The sequence below is a fragment of the Microchirus variegatus genome, assembly GCF_963457635.1.
Source record: "Microchirus variegatus genome assembly, chromosome: 3".
NCBI lineage: Eukaryota > Metazoa > Chordata > Actinopteri > Pleuronectiformes > Soleidae > Microchirus > Microchirus variegatus.
Genome location: NC_139804.1, coordinates 21,670,915 through 21,684,625, shown reverse-complemented (window position 1 = coordinate 21,684,625; position 13,711 = coordinate 21,670,915). Strand labels below are relative to the sequence as shown.

At 35.3% G+C, this 13,711-nt stretch overlaps 1 protein-coding gene across 1 annotated transcript in view; it reads left to right on the top strand.

Annotated features, from left to right (window-relative positions):
- Positions 1-2,787, top strand: part of lsamp (limbic system associated membrane protein) — a gene marked incomplete at both ends in the record, with an annotated part of 186,018 nt that extends 183,231 nt beyond the window's left edge. Inside the window, 2 exons of the mRNA XM_083886122.1 lie at positions 778-926; positions 2,690-2,787. Coding sequence (XP_083742248.1) covers positions 778-926; positions 2,690-2,787 — 247 coding nt within the window. The remainder of the gene's footprint in view (positions 1-777; positions 927-2,689) is intronic.
- Between the last annotated feature and the right edge of the window lie 10,924 nt (positions 2,788-13,711).

The following is a 13,711-nucleotide window of genomic DNA, read 5'->3' as shown; positions in this document are numbered from 1 at the left end:
TGTTTTCTTATGCATCTCACATTTCTGCAAACGTCAGAAGAGAGATGGTGACATTGCCTTTGCTGAGAGCGGTCAAGGATTTCTCTCTGGTTAATGCAGCTTTGCGTCCAAATGTTGACATGAGTAATGTTTGTTTTAAAACGGGAAACAGTCCTGACTCATGCATTTACTAATACGACACTGACCCCTGCACAAAAGCACAACTCTGTATGGAATAAAATGAATGTGTACCTACATATTTATTGTAAATATTTAGATTTTGAACATAGGGATCTCATTGTCTTCAAAATGTCCCCTTCGCAGCCTTCAGTGGGTGGTGAAATCAATTATATTAACATTGCGTTGAATATGTTGTAATTTATTCATGAGAAAAACGAAGTGCACGGTGCTGACAAAGTCATTTTGTTGAGAGACTCGCAGAGGTCTGTTTAGTACAACAGCGCCTTCTTGATGCAGCAAAGCCACATTCTGTCATCCACATTGTGAAGGTAACTAAAGCTGATAATCACATGATTCACATCTAGTTTTAAGCCAAGAAGTAGGTCATGAATAAGTGTACTGTGTTTGATCTGTGGGTATAACTTTTTTAGCTAATTAAGCTCTAGTGGATTTTATTACATTTTTTCCTTTGTTTCTGAAAAACAGCACATTTTTATTATTTTGCCTCAAATGCCACCGACTCCCCTTTGGCTCTGAGGTTCTCTAATTCCCGTTATTTTATAATTTGCTGAAAAATTGCATCATTTTTGTCCATCTCTTCTCCCCTTTTATCTCCAGGCTGTCCAACGCCCAGGGCATCAATATCCAAATTCTTGGCACTACCACTGTTCTCATGATTGCCAATGTTACCGAAGAGGATTATGGGAACTACACCTGTGTGGCCTCAAACCGACTGGGCGTCCAGAATGCCAGCCTTTTCCTCTATAGTGAGTACAGCATCTATTGTTATTTGCTTTAGTTCACTGTTTGAATCCAAAGTGGAAGATTATTGTACAGCTCTGCACATTTTTGTGACACCACAGATGAACATGGTTTCAGTACCGTAGACAATGTATTTCACAGGGATTGCTGTGGCTCTGCAAATACTTTTCTGTGAAAAGATGTTTAGCATTTGGTGTATTATCAACTGTAATTATTTGTTTAAATATTGCCAGCTCTGTAAGCCCAATGTTCACTTTCTTCAATTCAGTAAAGCTATATGTGTTTGTTTATTATGAGTTATTAGTCTGCAGAATGCTCATGCTTATGTTCACTGAGTCTGTTTTGTGCTTGTTGGTGTTTGTCATGAATAAATAATGTTAGGAAAGAGAGAGCGAACTAAAACAAAATATTTACTGATCCGACTGCTAATCAATGAAGCTGTAAATCACCGTACTTCAATCAAAACAATATCAAAATAATACTTATTGTCTATCGTTTACATACAAATGAATGCTTTGGTTTTTGTGCATAAAAAAGGTTGCTGGTTTCAATTCTTCCCTAAATTAGTGCCTATTATATGCAGCTGGTACATGTTTTCTCAGTTTGTGTGAATTAAGAAGTTAAAATATGGAAATAATAAAGGTGTTCATAATTTCCTACTGAATTGGAGAGACACAACAATTGCTCTGTGGGTTGCACCAAGCAATTCTGCATGTCATCTTGACCAGATAACAACAGCTCAAACACCTCTCTGTACTGCAACTGACAACTTGGAAATGTGCTCATATGTTGACAACATAATAGTAACATAACAACACAACAGTGAGAAAAAAAGAAAGAAATAAAAGCCATTGTAAATACAAATGGAAATAAGTGAAAAACTATGCTTTGTAAAAAGAGAGAGTAGATGCTATCTGTGGTGATGATTCTCCATGAATACACAACAACATATAATTGTATCATCACATCATTTTTTCGATTGCTATCTAGGGCCTGTAGTCACTATAATATTAACCAAATACCTTCAAACACCTGATACTCTTTGATTTTCAGATAATTATTCAGTATCATATATTATCCCGCCTCAGTGATGTTTGCACTGCATTTAGGCAAGTTAGGATAAAAAAATAATGTGACATTTGGTTGAAGCTTTGAACCCGTGGAGCCGAAATGCAGTGTGTACGCTCTTGTGATGTCCTTTTTTAATTATTAACAGTCCTATTTCTCCCTGAGCTTCCTTTTCTACAAAATAAATAAAATAATAATAATAATAACTAAAGCAGATTAATAAAACCTCCTCAGTTTGACAATGCACAAAAACAAGAAATAAAGACCTGTCAATCATGGGAATGTTCCTCTATGTGAACACATATTTCACAACTCCCTCTTCTGCTCTGCTCTCCCTTGATAATCAACTCATACTGTAGTCAAGCTATGAGAGGAAAGTGGTCAGTAGCATAATGTGGCCACTAGATGTCGCTAAATAACACCAACTTTGTTGCCATCCTTTGAAAGGTAGCTGGATTAAATACAGCACATGGATTATGACTTTGTGCAAATACCACTAAAATCAAATAGTTGTTAGTTTGATTACTTTTTAGGAAACCTCCTTACGAAGATGTTGTCCTAAAGTACCTACAGCATTCATATGAATGACAATAGTTATCATAATTGTTCTAGTTAAAAGGAAAACCCTGGTGACAGATGGCGGATCTGTCTCATTACTGAAGTTCTTACTTGTTTGTCTCCGTCTCTTTTCTCTGTGTAGGACCTGGGACAGGTCGAGATATCAACGGCGCTGCCTGTGTATCTCAATCACTGTGGCTCTTGCTGGCCTCCTTCGCCTGCCTTTTCATCAAGTGTTAATACCACTGTCCTCTCCTTCCTCCTCTTCCTCCCAGCTCCTGGCCTTCATTCCTTCTTCTCCTCCTTCTCCTCTTCCTCCTCCTCTCCAGCTCACCAACATCCTTATTACCGCCCTTCCAGACTGTTTGCATCGTGATATAAAAACCTTACTTGCTCTCAAGCACTGCTTACAGGTATTACAACAAGCGATGGGTTCATGAGTAAAATGTTTCAAGAACAACGACAAAAACAGTGAAATTAAGGACAGGACAAGCAAACAGTGCTCTTTTAAAGAAATGCATTGCTCTTTTTAATCCATATGCACTTCTTTGTTTCTGCTAAATCTTGTCTTTGGGGTCTGGATCGGGTTTGGGATTTGATGTATTTTTGTCTTGATGGGAATGAAAGTAAAGGCACTCTGCTCACAGGGATGCCAACAATCATGTGTTGCTAGAAGTACTGAAGACATAAGGTATATTTCCTCGTATTATTCCCTTTGTTTTAAGTTGAATTGTAGATTTGATTGAGTGTTTGACCAGTGCATTAATGTGCAACATGCAAAGTTTCTGCCAAATATTCATATACTGTAAATTTGAAACTAGCACACACAGAAATCAAAGGGAGTATACAGATGTTTCTGTACAGTGATTAAAGCTTGATATTAAAGTCTGTATAAACACAACTTCTCTCGTGAAGCATTAGAGGCATTGGTTCAAGGTGCAGCAGTCACTTACAGTTGTTGTCATCCAGCCCCGTAATTGAGGATGCAGTGAAGAGAATTGACGTGATTCTATAGTTTAACATGTGGAGTGCAAACCTGAACAAAATTGCTTTTCGTTTTTCTTCTACACCCTCATTCAGAGATTCACTCACCTTTTATCCCGACAGAATTCCGTATATTTGTTCTGCAGCTGCACTCTCACTTCAAAGAAAAGGAGTAGATTATAATGACACATACTGTACATAGTACATTTTTTGTATTTCTCTATGATAAGGCAACTTGCTCTGTCACTGTAACAACAGCAAACAGAGGAGATCGTTGCAGTGTGTGTTTGCTTGTTTGAAGATCAACCAACCATACTGTGCAGCTTGTCGCCGCTCCACGGCAGGCGGCACCGTGTTCGGCTACGTACAGCATGCTGTACTGCGCCACACGCAGTGTTTGCTTTTACTCCATGACTTATAGGATGATTCTTCTATACTGCTGGAATTTGGATTTAAAAAAAAAAAAAAAAACAGAAAAAAGTATGACACCAATGAATGACTTACTTTTTAGTTGTTTTCCTCTTTCAAAGACGTATGTGTGTTTTAATATGAACTGGTACAGACAAATTCATAATATATTGATATTGAGGTTATTTTCTTCAGGCTTTACCTCATTCATTTTAGTTGTGTGTGTGCGTGTGTGTGTAAATATACTTGAATCCAATGTCCTGAGACCATGTTGTACCATGTTTCTGAGTAGGGTATTACTTTCTAGATCACTTGAACTGGCAACCCTGTCCTGTCATGCAACCCGAAGCCCATTATTCAATGATGTTTGGGGGAAATATTTCAAACAGAAAATAGTTTGGTACAGTTGAGATGATATAAGAATTGGCTTACAGGATATTGTAGAGAGTGAAATACAATGTTTATCCTGTAATGCTTGTTCATGTACCAACATGTAATATGGAAGCAACAAAGGAAACAAACTGAAGGCCACTGTGCTGATGGGCTTCTCTAATAAATATGTACCATATATTAACACCACTTGTCCCCTCACACTTTTGCCAAAATATTGGAATTTATTTCATTACCTACAGATAAATACTGGGTCAATATTCTGTAAAGGGAGAATCTTTCAAACACTGCAGTTCTTTTAGATAACAACTCAACAAATCAGTGCTGTTGTGGTGAGAATTGCTGAAAATGCGCACTAAACTATTAGCTGCCTTCTTGCGTCACCATTTATTCTGACTGACGCACTCCAAGGCGACTCATAGCAAACGGACTGCAGCGCCCAGCTCAGCTCCATGACCGGATGTGTGTGTATTCAAGTCTCTGCTCTCCCAAACAACCAAACCGAGATTGTACTAGTACTGTAAAATTACACGCGTGTAATTAATGTCATCCTTGTTATCATACATTAAAAGATTTGTTCCCAGTGTTTTCTTTGTAAATGCTATGTGACTTTGTGGTGTTGCCCATAGCAGTTCAAACTTTTTCTTTCGGTCACGACAAATGAAAGCGACTTGTTCTTTTATGCTTGTTGACGACGGTCATACACATGCTTTGCATTCATTTCATTCTTTTATAACTGAATAAGCAACTCTGGTGCATCTACTTTAACATGGATTAACTTGACTCCTGATGTTTTTGTACTATGTGGGTATTTGTGCAGGTTCTCTTACCACTTTTTTTTCCTATCCATTGGCTTTCCCATACTTGAGAATGCTAGTTTATCAGCAACAGCTACCTGGCTGTAAAATGACATGAACGATCTAGAAACTGTTGCCGATTGGTTTTGCATGAGAGCATTCTGTGCCGCATTTCTTTTCTGCCAAGTTTGTCCGTCACAATTTGTGTCCCATAGAAAATTAAAATGAAAAAAAAAAAACAATAAATGAACGAAGAACACCTCAGGGCAGAGCAAGGCTGGCCTTGGGCAGATTCTCAGACAAACTAAAAATGTGCTTCAAGACGACTAAAGTCAGATAGTGTCAAGTTGTGCTCAGAATTTAATTTGACCTGCTTGGAACGCATGAAGCACAGTTCAGCGCATCAAGGCCAAATTGCGTGAGGTGATATTTTCAGTGGACAGCTATTGGTCATCCATTTGTTTGGTGATTTTCATATGAGGCGGACCTTACCATGTCCATGTGACCATGAAGGTAGAAAAACAGCAGATAAGCACTGACTAATGTAGGAAAAACACTTATATAATAAAAGCCATGGAGATCTATCTCATTAATAAAAACAGAAATTACTGAAAAAAATAGTGTTTGCATTGCTCATAGAAACCAAAACCCAGCCTATGGACACTGCACCAACCCTCTGTAGACAGATCGGGGATATCTACTGAAAACTGTAGATACAGCTTTTTAGTTTACTATTGACCATTGCCTCAAAACATCACTGCTTTAGTGTACAAAACTGGCTTATGTGTGTGTGTGTGTGTGCTTGTCATTTATTTTTTTCAGTATTATTATTATCACTATTATTATTAACCTATACCTGAGAAGTTACATACATACATACATACATACACGGGGCATAATGGATTCCTATACGGTTAAATATTTACTTTCCTTTGAGGTGTGGTTACTGTGGTAACCCTCTTATTTTTTTAAGTTTAGATTCTTCTTTTCTGCCATTGTGTGTGTATATATACAGTATGATGTTTCTACAGTGGAATGTTGTAAAGTCAGAAGATCCATAAGATTGTGTTTCTACAAACTCAGCATTTAAAGATTTAAACTGCAGCTGTAACTATCATGTTTGTACTTCCCTCTGTCATGGGAAATTAAGATTGAATCATGGACTATGACACAGCACAGTGTCCCGTTGTTGTTTTCTATTTTACTTTACTTTATCATGTCATAAGGTAATTGCAGTGAGTTTCTTAAAAAAAAAATATATATATATATATATATGTAATAAAGGTATATGAGAAAATGCTCATAACACAAAATAAAGTTGTTTGAATTCAGTGTTCTGCATTTGAATGTGACTGAAGATGTTGGCGACAGTAAAGCTCTTTTCTTTTTCCTTTGATCGCTTGGAACACAGAGACATTTAATGGCGCTGTTATGTTTATCACCATGTATCATGCAAATAAAAATAATATGTGTATTGTTACGTTTTCTCTGGAAGACGTTTTTGTCCATGAAAAGTGTGAGAATTGCAAGTGAGATACAGCTCAATGTGAAAGGTAAGTCTCATCACTGCAGCATGCTGCATCCATCAGGATCACTGCAGTAACGCCACTCTCCACTGGGTGTCACTACAAACCAAGTTATGCCCCCACTCAGTTGCGTTTGGATGAGAGGACACTGTTCTCCATCAATCTCAGCCACTCTGAGGAGAGGCGGAGAAATGTAATTGTGACTAAAATAAGACGAGAAAAACAAGCTGGCTATTGCACAATGTGTTGCTCTAATTGCTTCGACAGCTGGGGAAATCCAGGCGAGTTAAACAAAAGAGAAATATTCCCGATTTCCCGCAACAGCTGTTGGTGAGAAAAGCCGATGAGTACACTGGGACACAACAGTGGGGAAAATGCTCCTTAAAACAGTGAGCTTTTTGTTTCCAATTTTCAGACAAGTATAAGTATAAGGACAGAGAACTTTGCAGAGAGGGCGAGGATTATAAAAGAAACATCAAAAACTGGATCTCAGTCCATTTAGCAGAGCAGCTCATTACTGTTAAGGTCATATACAACTTTTGACAGAACTGAGGCTGGTATTTATGTTCACCTCGAGGTTGCAATTCGTGGCTAAGTTGGAAATGCAAAGCAAGCAACAATAAAAATCCTATGACTTTCTGACCTCAAAACGTGCTTTTTGACCAGGAATGGTGTGTATGACTTTTCATATGGTTTCAAGTAACTACACAGCGCTTAACAAATGTATGACACCACCTGTCATAAAAACAAGAAAACATAAATATTTTAGGAATCTTTCAAAAATGCTTTTAAAACTAAAAACATTATAGTTATTTCTTTGGCAAATAACAAACGGAATTCACCTTTTTATACCCAAATTCGGCTCACTGGGCTTCTTCTCTGAGATGTCAGAAATGAATCAAGCAAAGTATTCAACCTACATTTTTATGTTCAGGAAGTAAATAAAAAGTAAATAAAAAGTAAATAACTATAATTTGACGTCTTAATAGAGAAATACTAATGCGCTTTACTATTTTGTTCTGGGGTTTTTTTGTACACAGTGAAAGGGAAAAGCATTATTCGGCCTTCTCTAAAGTTATCAGCTCCCATTCCTAAGCACAAGCCTAAACAATTCAGAACGTTGCGTACCACAACTGTTGTAATCACAGTGACCTCGGTGCAGCACTGGCTCCAGTCTGTTGTCTACAAAATTCGTCGCTTCATATTTTGGCTGAGCCTGACCAGAATGGGGCAGAAGACTGATGACGCTACTGTGCAGTCCTCCCCAAGGTCAGCTCCTCGGCAGAGAAAGCACCTTTAAATATCCTAACTCTGGGACTCACAGGTGACTGTTAACATACTTGTTTTATGTTCCGCATTGTCTCAGTTCTCCTCAGATCTGAGTTGCTTCTAATAAAGCTTTTCAACTTAACTCATCTCTGACTCCAGGAAACTCCATCTTTGGTGGACTCACTAAATAATCAAATCGTCATAAAACCTTTGTTTGAGAACTGAGGCAGCAGGCCACCAAAGAGCATCACTGATCACTATGTAATATACTCCACCACCTGGTCAATTAGGTACACTACAATGAAGCTGATCACTTTATTAGGAACAAAACAATGAGACTACGACAATTTTGGTGACTTTTTGGACAACATACTAAACTATGATGTTGTTGAGTGATTTTGGACGACATACTAAAGTATGACTTTTTTTGTCAAATTTTGGACAACATACTAAAGCAGGGGTCTCTAACTGGCTGCCCCACTTAATATCATGTTATAATGAAAACATGGCCCACGACCTCACCGTCTTTTAAACACAGTGTGTAGCTGAGGCACAGCTGCCAGCGAGGTGATATAATATAATATAATAATATTTGCTAGCAATGTTTTTATAACAGTAATAATAAGACATTTGGTCATAATTATCCCATTATTAAATGTATCATTATATAACATTCAATTACATATATTAATACGCTTTTTAGCGAATGGCAGTGGCCAAAACGGCTCCTGGCACAAATTTTGATTGCAGTTGTCCACACTATTATATGTGTAACATAAAATAAATGTCTGTTTTTTTAATTATTTTTATTATACATTAATTTGGCTTTATAAATAGTATTATAAAGTATACATGTGATATCATGATGCAATATTGTAAACAGTTGTTTTTTTCCCACTTATTTCCCACTTAGGCCAGCCCCCTCTTGACCACAATAGATGTGCATTTGAGTTTGAGACCACTGTACTAAAGTATGACATTTTGATTACTTTTTCTATGACATACTATACTCTGACTTTTTTGGTCGGTGATTTTGATGACATGTTGTGCAATTAAGTATTTGTGTCATTTTGGAAGACATACTATACTATGATGTTTTTGGATGATTTTGGATGACATGACTTTTTTGTCAAATGTTGGACAACATACTAACCGAAGACTTTTTTGTCACCTTTTGATCAACACAATAAAGTATCACATTTTGATGACTTTTTGGATGACTTTTTGGGTGATTTTGGACGAGATACTAGACTATGACGTTTTTGGGTGATTTTGATGACACACTGTACGATGAAGTATTGGTGTCATTTTGGATGACAAAATATTCTATGACTTTTTTGGCAAATTTTGGACGACATACCAACCTATGACTTATTTGTCACATTTTGGACAACATACTAAAGTATGACTTTTTTGTCAAATTTTGAACGACATACGTATGACATTTTGATGACTTTTTGGATGACATATTGGTGTCATTTTGGACGACAAAATATACTATGACTTTTTTGTCAAATTTTGGACGACATGCTAAAGTATGCCTTTTTTTTCTCAAACTTTGGACGATGTACTAACCTATGACTTTTTTGTCAAATCTTTGTCAACATACTAAAAAGTATGACTTTTTTGTCAAATTTTGGACGACATATGACATTTTGATGACTTTTTGGATGACATACTATACTATGACTTTTTTGGGTGATTTTGGACGAGATACTATACTATCACGTATTGGTGTCATTTTGGATGACAAACAACACAATGATGTTTTTGGTGATTATGGACGAGATACTAGACTATGACGTTTTTGGGTGATTTTGATGACACACTGTACCATGAAGTATTGGTGTTATTTTGGACCACAAAATATACTATGACTTTTTGGCAAATTTTGGACAACATACCAACCTATGACTTATTTGTCAAATTTTGGACAACATACTAAAGTATGACTTTTTTTTCAAATTTTGAATGACATACGTATGACATTTTGATGACTTTTTGGATGACATACTATACTATGACGTTTTTGGGTGATTTTGATGACATACTGTACGATCAAGTATTGGTGTCATTTTGGACGTCATCCTATACTATGACTTCTTTGGGTAAATTTGGACGACAAAATATACTATGACTTTTTTGTCAAATTTTGGACGACATGCTAAAGTATGACTTTTTTTTCCTCAAACTTTGGACGACGTACTAACCTATGACTTTTTTGTCAAATTTTGGTCAACATACTAAAAAGTATGACTTTTTTGTCAAATTTTGGACAACATATGACATTTTGATGACTTCTTGGATGACATACTATACTATTACTTTTTTGGTGATTTTGATGACATATTGTACAATTAAGTATTGGTGTCATTTTGGACGACATACTATACTATGACTTTTTTGGGTAATTTTGGACAACTTACTATACTATGACTTTTTTGGGTAATTTTGGACAACTTACTGTACTATGACTTTTTGGGTAATTTTGGACGACTTACTATACTATGACTTTTTTGGGTCATTTTGGACAACAAAATACACTATGACGTTTTTGTCAAATTTTGGACGACATACTAAAGTATGACTTTTTTTGTCAAACTTTGGACGACGTACTATACTGTGATGTTTTTGGATGATTTTGAACAACCTACTATGACTTTTTATCAAATTTTGGACGACATACTAAAGTATGACTTTTTTTGTCAAACTTTGGACGACGTACTATACTATGATGTTTTTGGGTCATTTTGGACGACAAAATATACTATGACTTTTTATCAAATTTTGGACGACATACTAAAGTATGACTTTTTTGTCAAACTTTGGACGACGTACTAACCTATGACTTTTTGTCAAATAAATTTTGGACGACATATTATACTATGATGTTTTTGGATGATTTTGATGACATATTGTACAATTAAGTATTGGTGTCATTTTGGACGACATACTATACTATGATGTTTTTGGATGATTTTGAATGACTTACTATACTATGATTCTTTTGGGTCATTTTGGACAACAAAATACACTATGACGTTTTTGTCAAATTTTGGACGACATACTAAAGTATGACTTTTTTTGTCAAACTTTGGACGACGTACTATACTATGATGTTTTTGGATGATTTTGGACAACCTACTATGACTTTTTATCAAATTTTGGACGACATACTTAAGTATGACTTTTTTGTCAAACTTTGGACGACGTACTAACCTATGACTTTTTGTCAAATAAATTTTGGACGACATATGACATTTTGATGACTTTTTGGATGACATACTATACTATGACTTTTTTGGTGATTTTGATGACATATTGTACAATTAAGTATTGGTGTCATCTTGGACGACATACTATATTATGATGTTTTTGGATGATTTTGGACGACTTACTATACTATGACTTTTTTGGGTAATTTTGGACGACAATATATACTATGACTTTTTTGTCAAATTTTGGACGACGTACTAACCTATGACTTTTTTGTCAAATTTTGGACGACATATGACATTTTGATGTCTTTTTGGATGATATACTATACTATGACTTTTTTGGTGATTTTGATGACATATTGTACAATTGTATTGGTGTCATTTTGGACGACATACTATGATGTTTTTGGATGATTTTGGACAACCTACTATACTATGATGTTTTTGGGTCATTTTGGACGACAAAATATACTATGACTTTTTGAATGATTTTGATGACATATTGTACAATTAAGTATTGGTGTCATTTTGGACGACATACTATACTATGATGTTTTTGGATGATTTTGATGACATATTGTACAATTAAGTATTGGTGTCATTTTGGACGACAAACTATACTATGATGTTTTTGGATGATTTTGATGACATATTGTACAATTAAGTATTGGTGTCATTTTGGACGACATACTATACTATGATGTTTTTGGATGATTTTGGATGACTTACTATACAATGACTTTTTTGGGTCATTTTGGACAACAAAATACACTATGACGTTTTTGTCAAATTTTGGACGACATACTAAAGTATGACTTTTTTTGTCAAACTTTGGACGACGTACTATACTATTATGTTTTTGGGTCATTTTGGACGACAAAATATACTATGACTTTTTATCAAATTTTGGACGACATACTAAAGTATGACTTTTTTGTCAAACTTTGGACGACGTACTAACCTATGACTTTTTGTCAAATAAATTTTGGACGACATATGACATTTTGATGACTTTTTGGATGACATACTATACTATGACTTTTGTGGGTGATTTTGATGACACACTGTACCATGAAGTATTGGTGTCATTTTGGACGACAAAATATACTATGACTTCTTTGTCAAATTTTGGATGACATGCTAAAGTATGACTTTTTTTTTCTCAAACTTTGGACGATGTACTAACCTATGACTTTTTTGTCAAATTTTGGTCAACATACTAAAAAGTATGACTTTTTTGTCAAATTTTGGACGACATATGACATTTTGATGACTTTTTGGATGACATACTATACTATGACTTTTTTGGTGATTTTGATGACATATTGTACAATTAAGTATTGGTGTCATTTTGGACGACATACTATACTATGATGTTTTTGGATGATTTTGGACGAGAAAAAATACTATGACTTTTTTGTCAAATTTTGGACGACATATGATATTTTGATGACTTTTTGAATGACATACTATACTATGACTTTTTGGTGATTTTGATAACATATTGTACAATTAAGTAATGGTGTCATTTTGGACGACATACTATGATGTTTTTGGATGATTTTGGACAACCTACTATACTATGACTTTTTTGGGTCATTTTGGGCGACAAAATATACTATGACTTTTTTGTCAAATTTTGGTCAACATACTAAAAAGTAGGGCTTTTTGTCAAATTTTGGACGACATATGACATTTTGAAGACTTTTTGGATGACATACTATACTATGACTTTTTTGATGATTTTGATGACATATTGTACAATTGGTGTAATTTTGGATGACAAACCATACAATTATGTTTTTGGATGATTTTGGATGACATAGTATAAGATAACTAAGATAACTTTCCCCTCACACCAGCTGTATAATGTTAATTCAGCACTAGATTAGATTTAAAAGCATGTGTTCCGAACTATTAATTTGAATAGCACTCATAGTGAAAATTGAAACAATAATCTTCTTGTGCACTGCACCTAACGTTTTCTATCAAAATGTTTATGTATGAAAAATTGAGGGGTTGAGAATTGAATACTGTATGTTCAAGTCATTGATCGACGTGTAATGAGTTATATCAAACAGTTATTCTAAATAAACTCCACAGTTTATGGTGGTAATTGGCACATTTGCTTTATTTTGAAAACAGACATTGAAACCATTTTTATTTTTTTCATATGTTTTTCTCACAAGTTTGAACTCCTTGATAAGGTTGAAACTGGACATTGCACTCACTGGAACATAGGAAAAGTATTTTTTTTGTGTATGCTCGTTTGTTAAGATTTTTCTTTTTTTAAACTTTTTTTCTTGTAACATCAGTGCAAGAGTAATTTTCCAATTCATATAAACTGTCATAACAACACCAAAGACATCAAAAAGAAGCCGCCACACCTCTTAAGTTTTTGTGACTGCGAAAAAGTTCCTCTCAGAGGGAGAGTTCCCATCATGCATCTGGTTCGATGGTTCATGCTACTGTTCTCACAGTTGGCTGGCAGAACACAAATTGTCATGTAAGAGCCAGTTACATCAATACTATAGCAGATTTCTATAGTTTATTGTATGATCATGTCATTCAA